Raw genomic sequence first — 16,378 nt, 5'->3', positions numbered from 1 at the left:
GTCTGATATCTAAGAGACACCAGCTCAGCTGGGCCCTCCCTGCGGTGAGGCAATCCCACTCCACCTCCCTTATCAGCTCCCTCTCTCCTTTCCAAACCGTCTCATCCCTCTCCTCTCTCATCTAAGAAATTTGCCTCCTATTTTACAGAAAGAATGGAGGCCATTCCCTTGGAGCTCCCTCAGCTCCTATCACTCAGGTGCCTCCTGTCATTCACCCCTCTCACAGGATGAGGCAGCCTAAGTCCTACCCAAGGCTACCTCCTCTACCTACTCAAGCGACCCCATTCTGTCCCATCCATTGATTTGTTGCTATTGTTCAGATCTATGGCGCTGAGATGCTTCCCTCACAGGCCTGGGCAAAACCTGCATCTCTGCCTTCTCTGGACCAACTTGGTCAAAGTTGGAAAGGCTCGTTGGCATCCCCCACCTTGGAGTCTTTGAAAAAGCGTGTCCCCTTCCCCCCCCCCACACACACACACACTGCATTGGGAATCCCCTACTTGCTCACCTCCACCTGGAGGAATCCCTGGCTTCCGTAAAAGCAGAGCTCAGGTGCCCCCTCCTCCAGGAGGGCTTCCCGATTCTCCCAGCTCAGAGTGACTTCTCCTTTAAATGACCGATCATACCTCTCTATCTACATAGTGTTCCCCCTCATGGAGAGGGGACCCTCTATTCAGACAGGAACTGCCACCCTCTCATCTTTGCATCTCTCAGCCACATAGTACAGTGGTTGTCACACAGTAGGCACTTAATAAATGCCTGTTGATTGACTGGTCAATTGATTGCATCCCCACAGCCTGGCTAAGGGCCTTGCATATCCCCCTTCCTCCCTCCTTTTTTTTTTTCCAATAAAGAAACTCTCTCTACCAACAGAGACTGGCCCCTTCTGTACAATTTATAGTTTCAGAAGTTATCTGGGACACTGAGAAAAGGTAAGAGCCTTGCCTCGAGTCCCTCTGCCTCATGCATAGTAGGTGCTTGTTCAACCGAATTGGATCAGACAGAAGCTACTCTCAAAGCCCATCTGCCGAGTCATGGCAGAGCAGCTCCAGCGTTGACAGCGGAGGGGGCCAGGCCCACTAGGATCCCAGATTCGTGGAGCAATTAGATCCAAATAATAAATTATGTTCATGTCATACTCTGCTTTTCTCCCCAAGAAGCCTGCAAGATAGGGAGGAGATAGATATTATTGTCCCCATTTTTCAGATGAGGGCACCATGGAAGAGAAAGTTTGAGTAATTTGCTTATGGTCACAGCCAGTATATGTCAAGCCAGGATTTGAACCCAGGCTTCCTGGTCCCCTTTCACACCTCCTACAATGTTCTATCCACTCTACAATGCCCCACCCCCACTCCCCCTTGCCAGAAGCAACTTCAGCAGGAGTATAGTCATGGCAAAGTCTAAAGCCTTGCAAGGGGAAATTAAAGTTCATCATTTTGTACATTTAAGAGGGGACAAGCCTGAAAAGAAACAAATGGAAAAGATCTGGGGGGTGGGGGGTTGTGGACTCCAGCTCAATGAATCATCAGTGTGAAATGGAAGCCAAAAAAGGAAACAGCATCTCGGGCAGCATTAAGAGGAGGCAGCGCTCCCCGGAACAGGAAGGGTCTGTGCTCAGTCAGATCTCATTGGCAGTATTGTGTTCATTTATGACAGTCATGAAGGAAAGGAAATTGAAAAGCCAGGGAGGGTTTGGAGGAGGCCAATGGGATGGAGAGGCCGAGAGCGCATGACATTCAGGAATCAGCTGAAGGAAGTGGGGATGGTTTTCCTGTAGAAGAAAAGACTGGGGGTGGGGGTGATTGATGTCTTCAGCTATTTGAAGACGGGTCACGTGGAAGAGGGACAGAGCAGGAAAGATGGAAAGAAGCACATTTGGGCATTATACCAGGAAAAATGTCTCAAAGTGGAATGGGCAGCCTCTATAGGTAGTGAGATCCCTGTCCTTGGAAGTCTTCAAGCAGAGCCTGGGTGATCACTTATTCTAGATATTATATGGGGATTCCTTTCATGTATAAGTTGAATTAGACAGCCATGAGATCCCTTCCAACTCTTAAATTATGTGATTCATTGGCAAAGTGGGAGTTACAGAGCTTCCAAAGCCCCTGGTGGAAATTCTGCCCACGAGCATACATATAACTCCGGAGGAAAAAGTCTGTCTCTCTCTGTCTCTCCTTTCCTTCCTCTCCCACTCCCTTTTCTCCTCCCTCCTTTCTACCTCCCTCTCTCTTTTCCTTCCTCCCTTTCTCTCTCTCCAACCTCACCCACCTTCTTCAACTTTGCCTTCTCCAATGACTCCCAAAGCACTGTGAGCAGGTGGGAGCAGTCAATTTCCCATGCATGTGAATATTTCACCTTCTGGATCAACCCTCTCATACCAACCCCACCTTCATTCACTAAAGGAAGTCAGCTGAGGCACCTGGTAACCATGAGGCCCTGTGTCTGCCTCTCGGGCAGGACCCAGAACAAACCCTGAGGATTTATCAGAGAATAACAAGAGGGTGAGTAAGGGGATGCCAGGCAAGACCTGGGCTGGCTCAGGAGCAGACACATCCCATCTCTTGATCAAAGTCATTCCAGGGACCCGGGTTGACCTTCTCTTTGCACTCTGACCTGTTTCATTGGACTAAAGTGGAGATCCGCTGGGAAAATGATGGTGGCTCCCCACTCCTCCAGAGAGGTGATGGCTGCACAGGACAGAATGAGACATGTCTGCAGACATACATACAGATGTATACGTGCATGCACACATTTATATACACACGTCTCACATATAAACATGGCCCATGTTGGGATTAATTTTACGTAACTGTTATCAGTTTTATTTTTCTTTTCTTTTTTTCAAATGAAGGAGAAAAATTAGATGTTTTTGTTCATTAAAATTTTAAATTAAATTTAAAAAAAAAGAGAATGATGGTGAAACATTAGCTGTGGCTGAAGGCCCACACATGGTTGGAACGGTGACGCGATGCTGCGAAGGGATTGCCCTGTCATGGAGCTTTTAAAAGGACGCTGGCCCCAGCAACCCTGCAGGCAAGCACAAAAAGGTCCGTGCACACCACAAAGGAGACTAGGGAGTCAGCAAGGAGTCAGCACCACGTCAGCAGGCCGGGAATTGTGGAGGCAGGAAAAAGGCAGAAAGGCTCCAGGGGTCAGCTTTTGGACTGCGGTCTTCAGAGGGACTGTGGGTGGAGAACTGGAGGGGCATTAGGGGCTGTCTTCTCCAAACCCTCTTTTGACTGGGGAGAACACTGAGGTGTGGAAAGTGAGGGACTTTCCCAAGGCCATACAACTAGTGAGTGGCACAGATGAGATCCCAGCTCACCCTGCTTACTGCCTAGAACTTACCTAACCCTAATTCCAACCTAAGGCTTGCAGAGAAATTAGAAGGGCAAAGATGGGAGGACTGGGGATAGAAGAATAAGAAAGAGATGAAAAGCAGGCAGGGCAACCCCTTTCCCAAAAGAGAGGATTTCATCTCCTCTTGTCTCTTTTAATATTTCCGAGATCCCATCAATGAGTGCCCCTGGATCTGGAAGGATAGAGCCCCAAGGCCCCTCAGTAGGGATTTCATGAGATGATGGAGCTGAAACCACTTCATCACCCAGTCTTCCTGACACTCCCCTACATAGTGAATGGCTCCCCATTACATCGGGAATCAACTATGATCATCTTTGTTTGACATTTCAGTCCCACTCCCAACCTGACCCCAATCAACCTTTGCAGCCCTATTCAGCCTTCCTCCCTTCCATGCACAGTATGGTTCAGTCAAACCGGGAGGTCTTGGCATCCCTCATATGCACCATCCCACCTCTCATCATTTTCACTCATACCACCTCTCATCATTTTCACAAGGCCAACTGCCTTGGCCAACCTTCATGGCATTTCCCTTCTCAGTAAGTTTCAGTGGAATCCCATTATCATACAAAGCACTGTCTTTGCTTTTTAAGGCACTGCCTACCTTTCCAGTCTTTAAACATCTCACCAAGTACTGTACGATCCACGTATGCTCTTAATAAAAAGAACAGCTAACACTTATGTGGCACCATGTGTCAGGCCCTGTGCTAAGCCCTTTACAATTACTGGCTCATTTGATCCTCACGTCTTCACCGCTGAGATCTCCCACCTAAGTGCCTTTGCACTGGCTGGCTCTCCTTCCTCATCTCCACCACCTAACTTCCCTGGCTTTCTTCAAAACTCGGTTCAAGTCACACTTTCTTCAAGAGGTCTTTTGAGGTCACCTCAGTATGAAGCCCCCACCCTAAATGCCCAATTTCCCTCTGAAATTACTTATCTTGTCTCTGTCTTGTTTGTACAACATTGCATGGGGTCTCCTCCATTGGAGTGGGGGCTTTTGGGAGGCAGGGATTGTTTTTACCTTTCTTTGTATCCTTGGGGCTTAACACGGGGCCTGACACATAAAGTGAGCCTTACTAAATGCTTGTTGACTGAGCATTCCACACCCTTCTGAAGCCTAGCAATAGGGTTTCATTAGAGGGGGAGCTCGTTACAGTCTTAAAAACAAGGCCTGCCATGCATTCCAGCAGTGTGCTGAGCTCACACACATTCTTGAATTCATCCTCACCACCCACCATGGGAGAGTATGAAGGCAGAGCTAAGTCTTCATTTAGGACTTCTGAGAAACTTCAGACTGACCCTGACCAGATCTTGTCTGAGGGTCAGTGGTTGAAACTGGGGAACTGAGCTTGGACACTGGACCTCCTGGAGTATTGGTCAACTCCCAGGGCTGTCTGAAATCCACAAAGGGCTTTCACCTTGGGCATGACCCATGCAAAGAGCAGTTTGCCACCTCTCTACCCACCTTCACAAAGTTTAAAAGCTGAATCAGTGACCAACGTGAATGTTCAGAAACCAGAAGGCAGCAGATGCCATGGGAGATCACATCCACTTATGGTAGTCAGGGAAGGAAGCCTTCACAAAGACTGCAGGTCTGCACTGGGCCTTCAAAGACGGCAGTAGTTTCCTAGGATCAGAAGTTCCCAGCTAAAAGGCCCCTCAGAGGTCATTGAATCCAATCCTCTCCTCAGACAAATGGGGCTGAAGGGCGGGGTCACCCACTAGAAAGGAGCATTGCCAGGATTCAAGCCCAGGGCCTCTGACTCCCAACCTGGCACTGTTTCCGTAGCCCCATCACACATGCAGTGGCATCTCACTTTGACATGGAAAGTATGTCACATTTGATTTTAGGCAAGCCTTGGAAGATGTGTGATTTTAATGGGTGAGGCCATTCACAGACTCACTGCATCTCAGCTGCTGATGAACACTTACAAAAGAACACACAGCCCAGGGAGTCATGCCAGGCCCAATGATGGAACAGCCCCTAACTTCAAGGAGCAGATATTCTTCTGGGGGGCAGGGGAGTTGGAGCAGAGGGGAGGGGGGCACAGCTTCCACACACTGAAGCAAAGACCAGAAAATTGGAGGAGGGACCGCTAATGACTGCAGGAGACAAGCAAGGCTTCTCAGAGGTGCCTTAGGCATTGAGGTTCAGCCTGGAGCGCCACTGGAGGTGAGGAGGGAGAAGGTCCCTGTCTGGTGTTCAGGCCAGCAATGCAAAGACTTTGAGAGAAAGGGACAACGGGCTGATATTAGCAAGGTGAGCTTTCACAGGAGCCAAAGGGGAAGGGCCTCAAATACTGAGTCAAAGAGACAATTGTCTCCTCCTGGGCCTCTGTAAATCAAGGGACCTCAGCTAGATGAGCTCTAAGGCAGCGTCCTCTCAAGTCTAAATCGTGGGATGCTGAGATCCTATGATCCAGAGAGGGGAGAAGGCGGAAGTGTCTAAAGAGGGAGGGAAAAGGGTAAACCAAGAACACCCTGTACAAAATGGTCGGAAGAGAGCACTGAATGACCTCAGAAAGGGACCCAAGGCAAGGTTGTGAGGCACCAACGGGCATAGCACGCTTTCCTCTTCTTGGCAAGGGGTGGTAGTCTATGGGAGTAGAATGAGGCATTCATTGTCAGATGCAGCCAATGCATTGGGTTGTTTGGCTTCACAACGTATTTCTTTGTCATGAGGGAAGCTTGTGTATGTTGGGAAGACAGGGATGATGAAGAGTCATATGGAAGTCAATGATGTCAGGAAAAAGAAAATACTGGTTTAAAAGAAAAAAATTATATTGAATCCTCTCACGTTCTGCTGTATGCATGGCAAAGTTTTTTTTTTCTTTTCTCATTTTGTATTTAAGTTGAAAATGAGGAATTTTTTTTTTTAGAAGAAGAAAGGAAACTATTTGTAAGGCATGTCCTGAATGAGCAAACAGCAGTTCGTGTGGAGTGGAAGGCTGAAGTTAGGGCTGCAGGAGAAGGGGGAGATAGCCAGCCCAAGAGGCAGCAGCGGAGCCTGCTCCCACATGTGTGGCCCCCAGCCCCAGCAGTTCTCCTCGCTACTCCCTTTCCTCTGCCCCCACACGACCCCTCAGGGCAGCCAAAGTGTAAGCCTCCTACTCTGCTTGAGCCCAGACCTACCTACCACCAAGAGGAAACAATCCTGAAAACAACTAGAAATACCTGTGGGTTCCATTGTTGTACTAGGCCTTTAGCAAAGGGAGAGGAACCATGGACACCATCAAAGAAAAGTCTCAGCCAAATAGAAAACGGGTCCGCCACATGGTTGGGCCAGAGGCTGTGCAGGAGAAAGGGAAGGAGGCCAAGCCCTTTGGGGGGGCCTCCCCTCTGCCAAATTCTGGGAAGCCAGGAACCAGAGTGGCCCAGCAGTGAAGGCCCAACTGGTTTCTCTCTGCATCCCAGGAAGGAATTAAATGAGAAGGCAGATGCACATAGGAGGAAGGGAGCAGCTGGTCAGCTTTTCATTCCCACGGGTGCATATCATCTAACACCTTGACTAGCCACTGGCAAAAGGTTAAGTCAGTGTTGTGGGGCTGGACTGAGTGACTGGAGTCAGGATCGTCTGGGTTTTGAATTCTAATCTCCCTTTGTATCGGCCGGGTGGCCATGGACAGGTAAGTGCCTTTGCCTGTGGGTGCCTCACTGCCCATATCTGTCAATTGTACCCTCACCATCTCTGCCTTCTAATGGAAAGACCACTTCTAGTATAAGACCATAGAGTCTCAACACTCCTGTTTTACCCATGAAGAAACTGAGGCCCAAGGAAGGGAACTTCCCCAAGATCAGGCCAGGGCAGGATTTTGTCAGTAGTAAAAGCTACAAATTCATTGCCCTTATAACAATTATTAGTGTTCATCACGATAATGGCCCTGCCACCACCACCCATTTCTAAATTATCCAATCCCTCCTTTCTTCATTTCCGCTTGCTAAGGGAATGGAAAAGAACATTACTTTTAGCTTCAGCAAAACATAATTAGAAAGTTAAACCTACCACAAAAATCATATACTGCGTGCCAGAGCTAAATATAAATGATTAATGGATTGTCCAGGTTGCTGGCTACTGATTCCACCCTCCCCCAGCCCCTTTCTCCCCACACTGGACTATTGCAACAGCCTCTGGAGTTTCCAACCTTCAATTCCTCCCCTCGCCCAGTCATCCTGTACATCTGCTGCCTAGCCAATCGTCCTGAATTGCAATTTCCCTCTTTTTCCTCCAGAGCTCAAAAGCCTCAGAAGGTTCCCCGTTGCCTGCAAGATGAAGGTCAGTCTTCTGGGCCTGGCTTTGCCATCCTTCTGGAACCTGGACTCATCATACCTTTTCAACCTCATCTGCTATGGCTTTGCCCCTAGGATTCTCTGTGCTGGCGAGCCAGGTCTCCTCCTGCTTTCAGCCCAGCCAGCATCTGTCTAACCCCAAGCTATTTTGCTCAGGCTATTCCCCAGCTTGAGGTGACACTTCTGTCCTCCACCTAGGCAAATCTACTCATCATTCAAGGCCTAAGTCAAATCCCACCTCCAACCCTGGCATTCTGGCAGCCCACAACCCGAGCCTAACTTCATGCCTCGTAGTAGTCTTCTTATGTGTAACATTCATGTTGGCAGTGTAACATTATTGCTAAATTGTTTCAAACCTATGTATCTTTTCTCTGGCGCGAGCCCCAAAGATTCTGGAAATCAATTTCATGTAAGTAGCCAAAGTCCCGATTATTACTTCCTCCCCCCTAGCCAATCTGCCTTACCCCCACGATAAGCTTCTTGAGGACAGAGAATGGCATTTATTTGTTCATTTCACATGTGCCTAGCAGAGAGCACACTTAACAACTGACAGTACGATGCTGCTTATTTAAAAAAAATAATCCATAGAAGGTGAGAGGGAATGAGTGAATCTTATTCTCATCAGATTTGGCTTAAGGAGAGAAAAACAGAAACACTCAGTTGGGTATGGAAATCTATCTTACCCTACAGGAAAACAGGGGAAAAGGGGACAAGGGGGAGGGGATGATAGAGAGGAGGGCAGACTGGGGGAGGAGGTAATCAGAAGCAAACACTTCTAAGGAGGGACAGGGTCCAAAGAGAGAATAGATGTGGGTAGGGGTGGGATAGGATTAAGGAAAAAAAATAAAAAAATAATAATCCTAACATTGCTGCTCTCAATTTTCCATTGGAGTTTTCCTCTGATTCTTCATCATCATCGAGGTGACACCAATTTCTCAACAGCTAAGCCAGCCTCTGAATAAAAGGCAGTGGCTCCCTATTACCTCTAGGATCAACAATCAACTTCTCCAGTTGGCTTTCCCAACTGCTACCCCAAACCTCTCCGGCTTTCTCCTCCACACCTTCTATAGGCCAGTCCAATTGGCCTCATGCTGTTCCTCATACACGCTACTCCATTTCCCACCTCTGTACCTTTGAACTGCCTCTTTCCATGATCTGGAATGTACATGCTCCTCAATTCTGTCTCTGGGAATCTTGGCATTCAAAGCTCACCTCAAACACTACTACCTTCTACAAATGGCCTCATGTAATGTACCTTCAGCTTCTTCCGCCTATCCTCCCAAATCACCTATAGTAGGGGTCAGTGACCTGTGACCTTTCAATTTTTTTTTTTATAACTGGTTTCCTTTGTAATCCCACATTATTTTATTTTATCCATTTAAAAGTATTGTTTTGAGGAGTGCATGAGCTTCACCAGACCACCAAAGGGGCGTGCGACACAAGAAGGTTACAAACCTCAGGCTTAGAGGCAGTTTTTAGATCTTTTATGTAGCCCTGTACATCTTCTAGCCAGACAGTGAGCTCCAAGAAACCTAGGGCTTGCTTCACTTCGGTCCTGGTTTCCCCAGCTCCCGTTAGAGTAGATACTTAATAAATGGGGTGGATTGATCAAGTCTAGGCCAGGCAATGGACTTTGGGTCTGTCCAAGGAGATCCTTCCTTTTGGCGACTCCTAGCAGCTGCAGGCCATAGGTAAGGATGATGGGTTTTCTTACAAGGGAAACTCACAAAGCCAACTACCTCCAGATGGACCTGGATGAATGGAGAGTATACTTGGATGCATTCATGAATATTCTAGAATCTGAAGTGAATAGGGCCCCTCCCCAACAGATACAATCATGAATATTCTAGATTCCAGAGGTGAATAAGCACTGCCCACCCCACCCCCATCCTTTTATTCACAGTGGGTCATTGTAGCCACCAGACACAAACTAAAGAAACTTAGAAGTCAGAGATTAAGGAGTAGACTATGACTAGTCCCAGGAATGTTTCTATCTGAACTAAACCACAAACAGGATTAGCTAATAATAAACACTAGGTGATATGCTCCCCGAGAACCGAAAGCCATAATTTTATCCATCAGTAGTGCCAACTGAATACTTGTGTTCCATGAGAATGACTGGATGAAGTCCCAAACTAGACTCCTTCAAGTCTGTTCTTGATCTCTGACCCCAAAGAGGCTCCCCAAGTTTAGAGTAAGGCAGGGAGGGGAGGGAGGAATGGAAGCATCCAGGAGAACTGTCTCCCTTTTTTCTAGGGACCCAGAGCAATGCACTGAATGAATGAGTCAGTGAGTGGGTTTGGGCTACGGACAGAGGAGGTGGGAAGAAGCCTAGCTACTAAGCAGAGATGGTGGTTACCCAGATGGCTTGGTTGAGGATTCTTGAAGTAAAACCATCACAAGTCGCTTCTCTGGGTTAAACGTAGCCAAGACTCATCAGCCAACGTTAAAGGGCAAATGTCAAAAAGTAGATGACACATGGAGTCACTAACACCTTAGTGTGAATTAGTTTTATTAAGAACAAGCAAAGGAAAAGGGACGACAGTAGGGAAGGCCAAGAAGAAATCTAGGTGAGGTTCTAGCGCTGATCTGAACCCAGAATCCCTAGAACGCTGAGTTCTAGGCACAGGGGAGCTGGCCGGAATTCTCATACTTTCTTTTGGCCGGAGAAGATACCTACATGTTACCTAGGCTGAAGCAGTCCTGGATAACACACGAAGTCCGAACCCCGAATTTTACAGAAAAGGACTGGAGTCCAAAAGTGAGGTGACCCTAGACCAAGGCCGCACAGAGAGCCTACAGCAGGGTGTGGATTTGAACCCAGATCCACCGTGCAGCCTCCTGTCTCTAACTTTTGGGTAGGCTGGAGAACAGGAGCAGCACCGCCCACAGTGCCAGCTGCCCTTGGGCACGGGCTGGGTCCTACCCCAAGGGAGCTACACAGCTAACTCGGAAAAGGTGAGCTCCTGCTCCTGGAGAAAGCTGCCCCGCCCACTAAGGACCCCAGAACCAGCCACCTCCCGGAGGGCGCCCTAGGGGAGCGGGGAGGGGCCCCTCAGCTCCCCAGCCTGCCCTCCCAGGAGCCCTCAGGCCCTGAAGCGAACTTCCCGGAATGCAGCCATCCTGCTCCCCCACCCGACACCCCGGGGCCCGGGCCGAGGTAGACGCCTGCCACTGAGAGCTGGAGGCTGAAGGCTGCCAAGGAAGCAAAGGTGCGGCGGCCGGGCCGGAGGTGCCCTTGCCCCAGGAGCCGCGCGGCCCGGGCACGGGCACCCCCGGGAGGCGCTAGCGCCGCTGCCCAGCAGCCCAGCGGCGGCCCCGGCTGCAGAGGAGGGGGGCTGGCGAGGGCGCAGCGGCCGCAGGGAGGGGGAAGGAGGGGAAGGGAGGGGAGGGGGAAAGGCCGGAGGGGAAGGGGGAGCTAGGGTTGGCAACAATACCTCGCCGGGGAGGAGGCGGCCCGGGCGACGGCGGCAGCAGCGGTTAGAGGAGGAGGAGGAGGAGGAGGAGGAGGAGGAGGCGGCGGGGGAGGGGAGCGGAGGAGGGGGTGGTGCCCGGGCGGCACCCGGGGCTCCCCTCCCCCCCGTGCATTGTCCCCAGCCCCGCTAGCTGCCGTCCCTCCAGAGGGCACCGCTCGCCGGGCGGCCCCGTCCCATGGCACGGCCAGCTTGGGCAGGCGCGGCGCCCCGGCCGCCGTGCCCCTCTCTCCCTTCCGCCCCCTCGGCACTCGCTGTGCGTCCTGGCCCCAGCCTGCCCTTACCTTGCCGTGCACGCCGGCCTCCGCCCGCTCTATTAAAGCTACTTAGTCCCGGGGAACCTCACCCAAGGCTAGGGAGCAAGCCCCCAGCGAAAAAGTGAAACTTCGGCAGGCGAGCAGAGCCGGAGCCGCCGCTGGTTGGTGCCTTTTCCCCTCCTTCCTTCCTTCCTTCCTTCCCCCCCTCCCCATCCCATCCCATCCCATCCCATCCCCTCCCCACCCCCTCCCCCAGTCTCCCGGGCTGAGAGCGCCCGGAGCGCTGGGGGCTGACGTCAGGGCCCCGAATTCCTGACTTTCTTTCCCCTCGGCAGATTTGTCCTTGTAAGGGCTGGAGAAGGAGGGTGCCCCTGCCCGACCCGGCCCCGGAGCCGCGGGGGCCGGGCAAGGGAGGGAGGTGGGCGGGGGGAGGGGGCTGTGGAAGCTGCAGCCCCGTGGCCTCCGCTGGAGGCAGGGAGGCTGGCCACTGAGCTTCCTGAGAGGAAGAGGAGGGGAGGCCGTCTACAAAGGAGGGAGTGGAGGAGGGAGGAAGAGGAAGGCGCTGGCGCGGGCGGCGTGGGAGGAGGAGGAGGAGGAGGGGGAGGAGGAGGAGGAGGAGGAGGAGGGAGCGGAGCTGGGCAGCCAGCGATCCTGCCTTTCCGGAGTGAGGGAGAGGCAGCCTGAACTGCTGCAGGAAGGAGGGTCACAGATCTCGATCTAGTTCGGGCAGACTTGCCATCATGACTGGGCACGCCCCGCGGCCCACCCCTGTGGGGCCTGCCCCTCTGCTCCGGACAGGACGTGGCTGAGCCCCCTACTCCTGCCCGGGTTGTCCCGTGGCCGGCGCTTCCTTCTGTTCGCTCTCCCAACTTCCCGGGGCCGTGGCTCCTCCTGCCTGCCCGCCTCCCTTCCTTCCTGACTACTGTCCCAGAGTCTGGTACTCCGGAGCTCGGGCAAGGCTCCTCTGGGCCTTCCTTCCCCAAACTCTTTCCCGGGATGAAAAGCCAGAGGTCACGGTGGCTCTGCAGCTGAGCCCACTTCTCGTCTTCCTTAGCTCTGAGGCTCAGCTGTGCAAGGGGCCGATGGACAATGAGCGGTAGATAGATGGCTAGAGCTGCCCTTCCCTAGGGGAGCGGCCCCCACCTCTGTTTAAATAACCGACCTCTCCTTTCCTCTTCTCCTTATGGTCCCAGTGGCTGCCCCAGAAAGCCTGCCTGGTGACTTGGCCCCTGAAAAGTCCGAGGGCCAGCCTGGCTTCTTTGCCCACCAGCAGAGTGCCCTTAAATATGAAGGGACTGATTTTCTTAGAAACATGCAAACATTTACTGAAAAGAGAAACCGGAATTCGAGGCTACCAAGGCTTGGAATCTGAGGACCTAGGCCCAAACCGCAGCAGGAGACCTTGGGCAAGTCACTACCTCCCTGAGCCTCAGTTTCCTCATTTGTAAAATGAGGGTTGGTCTAGAATCTAGGTGATATCTGTGACTCCTTCCTGCTCTGTGACCAAGGATTTCTCCTCTCTCGGGGGAGAGGAGACCCTTCCTCTCAGGTGGAGCAGTGGATAGGGCTAGCCTGGAGTCAGAAAGACCCTAATTCACATTTGCCCTCAGACATTTACTAGCCATGTGACCCTGGGCTACTCTATCTCTTTGCCTCAGTCTTCTCAACTGTAATATGAGAAGAAAATAGCAAACCACTCCAGTATCTTTGCCAAGAAAAACCCAAATGGGGTCCCAAAGAGTCAGACTCTACGGAAGAACTATAAATATTCTTCAGATTGCCCCCCAAACCCAGCTTCCAGAGGAGACTGTGAGGCCAGCGGTTACTGTAGCAACTAAAGTTTTGCACTTTGGGGGTTCTCAGTTTATTTTCCTGCAGAATGGAAAACTAACAACATTTCTGCTACCTGGCCTTCCAAGAGCTGGGAAATCTCGATCAAATGTTATGATTCCAATGTAATTGTTTGCCCCTCCTCTCCAATTGCCACCTCCCTACCATCTCCCTACTCTAGCTCCTCCCCTTCCTCTCCCTTTCTCCCTCCCTCTGTCCCTCCTCCTCCCCTCCTTCCTCCCTCCCCTCCACCCCTTCTTGCTGAACAGATAGCAGCCCCTGACCGACCATACAGTAGAGACTTTCTTTTGTGACAAAAACCCTAGGATCGAGGCTGGAGAGGTGGAAGGGGCCTCAGGGGTCGTCTAGGCCAAACTTCTCATTTTATTGATCAAGAAACCAAAGTTCAGTAAAGTGGATGTAAATTTAAGTGACTTGTCCAAGGTCATCATGCAGGAAGGAAGTAAAGGGCTTCAAAAAGAAATATGTTCCTTACCCGCCCCCCTCCAGCAGTCATATTCCAGGACTCAGCATAAGATTCATAAAGTGCCTTTATGAAAAATTAATAATGATTTTGCATTTGGAAAAGTTATTCAGTTTTATAGGTTTAGAGTTGGAAAGACCTTAGAGTGCGTAAAATCCACCCCAGTCTTGCATTTGGGAAAACTGAGGCCCAGAGAGTTTAAATGATTTGCCCAAAATCACACATTTAATATGTGGCAGAATTTGCACCCATGTCCTGATTACAAATCCCCTGTTCCTCCCATTGTTTCATACTGCCATTATGATCATTAAGCCCAATTTAGAGATGAGAAAACTGAGATTGAGAGACAGAGGTGAACCATCAAATTACTCAGTGGCACATCCTGTCATCTTGACTCAAACCGTCACTTCCACCCTCTGTCCAGTAACCTGAACTGGATGCCTGAGTCCTTGTCTTGAGGAGGGGCCCTGCACTACCTCCCTGCTTCCTGTCTTTCCATGACATATGGTCTTATCCCATTGGAATGTATGCTCCTTCAAGGCAGGGCCCACTGGCTTTTGTTTGTATCTAGAGCACTTAATATAGTATTTTACAAAATAAATTTTGAACATATATTTGTGTGTGTGTGTGTTTATATTTATATATGTATGTGTATATATGTGTATATTTGTATGTATGTGTATATATATGTATATGTATGTGTGTGTGTGTGTGTGTGTATAAGTTTGTTGTTATTCAGTCGTGTCTGACTCTTTGGGACCCTGTGGACCATAGCATACCATTGCTGTCCATGGTTTTCTTGGTAAAGATATTTCAGTGGTTTGCTGTTTCATTCTCCAGTATATTAAGGCAAACAGAGGTTAAGTGACTTGCCTGGGGGTCACACAGCTAGTAAGCGTCTGAGGCTAGAACTGAACTTAAGTCTTCCAAACTCCAGGCCCAGCACTAAATAGACTGGAACCACCTAGCTGTACACACACACACACACACACACACACACACACACACACACGCAAAACTCAGACCTCTCAGATGTCCATGCCCAGTCCCATGCTCTTTCATATTATATACATATATTAAATATATTTAAATTATTAAATAAATTATAACTATTGTATAATTATTCAATAAATTTGTCATCTAAATATATATTTGCTAAATATTTCTCAATCACACGTAAAAAAAATTTTTAACATTCACTTTTAAAAATTGTGAGTTCCAAATTCTCTCCTTCCCCTCCTGCCCTTCCCCCACTCATTAAGGAGGCAAACAATATCATATCGATTATATAAGTCCTGCAAAACATTTCCATATTAGCCCTCTTTCTGTGCTCTTTCCAATGGATGTTGCTACTGTGTGTTTTGGAAACATGATTTTGTGGCCAAAGTTAGTTAATAAATATGTATTAAGCACTTGTAGTGATCTGGGTGATAAAGTGGATAAAACACAGGGCCTGGAGTCGGGAAGACCAGAGTTCAAATCCAACTTCAGACACTGACTAGCTGTGTGACCCTGGGCAAGTCACTTAACCTTGTTTGCCTCAGTTTCCTCATTTGCATAATGAGCTGGAGAAGAAAATGGCAAACATTCCAGTGTCTTTGCCAAGAAAACCCCAAATGCAGTCACCTAGAGTCAGACACCATTGACTCAACAACCACGATAAAAACAAGCTAGGCGCTTTTCTAAACACTGGTTCTAAAGAAAGGCAAAAAGGAGTCCCTGCCCTCAAGGAGATTACATTCTAATAAAATAGAAACGGTGAAACTATTGTACTGCTTAATAAATACTGTGTAAATGGAATTAGCCTAGCTAACAAGCAATAATCGCGCCATGCAAACTAACATACCTCTGGGCAACCACGGAGCTTCCTCTCCCTGCCCCCAAATGCTTGATGGTAAGTCTGCCTCTGCCATTAGCCCACCTAGGATGGCAGCCCAGAAAATTCCGGAGAGGACGGTGGATGGCCCTCGGCTCTTGAACCACAGCCTTTACTGGAGAGAACACAATTAGTTCTGATTTGGATGATGAGAAAATGCCCCCACTCTGATGACACTGGATTTAACGGAGCTGACCAGCATTTCTTTTTCATTAACCCACTTAAAAGAGAATAATAGGGTTCTAATGAGGATTAATGGTATCTAATAAGGTATAATTAGGGTAATTCATTTCCTTCATTTTATACATTTTAAGAAGGGGTCATTTGCATCCAGAAAAAGTGTTAATTATGTTGTATGACTGTCTGACAAAAGCGGAGGTCCCTCCTCCTGCCAACAGGCCTTTACTACTTCCCACTGGGGGCTGCCAGGGGACTGAGCTAGAAGGACGGTTAATTCTCCAAGCCAGAATCAGCTCCATTCTGCCTGCATTTGCCACTTGGACCCAAGCCCCCGAAGGCTGTTTTGTTTTGTTCTTGCCACTTTCACTTTGTTTGCCATCCTCGTCATGAATTGTAGGTGGGATGGGGATGCGAGGAAAATCAATTTACTTCCCAGAACCACTTAAGCTGTCATACATAAATGTGGATCTGCTTTATTGATGGCTGTTATCTTTGGTATAATTTTATTGTTTCAATAATTTTGTTTTTGATCAGATCATGCTTAGACAAATCATTTTGAGGCATCTGTTTGGACCTCCCTCTTTTTATCGCATTTCCCTTATTGATTACCACTGTTCTAAAAGCATGAGGGCTG

General features: G+C 49.4%; 1 protein-coding gene across 3 annotated transcripts in view; it reads right to left on the bottom strand.

The window, feature by feature from the left end:
* LPP (LIM domain containing preferred translocation partner in lipoma) overlaps positions 1–15,617 on the bottom strand; it is a 692,945-nt gene extending 677,328 nt beyond the window's left edge. The window contains exon 1 of one of the 3 annotated variants that reach the window (XM_027848882.1): positions 15,535–15,617. In XM_027848882.1, coding sequence (XP_027704683.1) covers positions 15,535–15,601 — 67 coding nt within the window. In that variant the 5' untranslated portion in view covers positions 15,602–15,617. Of the gene's footprint in view, positions 1–11,081; positions 11,123–11,401; positions 11,611–15,534 lie in introns of those variants that run through there. The other 2 variants (XM_027848884.1, XM_027848888.1) reach the window with 2 other exon arrangements.
* Between the last annotated feature and the right edge of the window lie 761 nt (positions 15,618–16,378).

The sequence above is a fragment of the Vombatus ursinus genome, unplaced genomic scaffold (assembly GCF_900497805.2).
Source record: "Vombatus ursinus unplaced genomic scaffold, bare-nosed wombat genome assembly UNPS02006874.1, whole genome shotgun sequence".
In the NCBI taxonomy this organism is placed as follows: Eukaryota; Metazoa; Chordata; class Mammalia; order Diprotodontia; family Vombatidae; genus Vombatus; species Vombatus ursinus.
The sequence above is the reverse complement of the archived record's forward strand: the minus strand, read 5'-3'. Positions and strand labels throughout refer to the sequence as shown.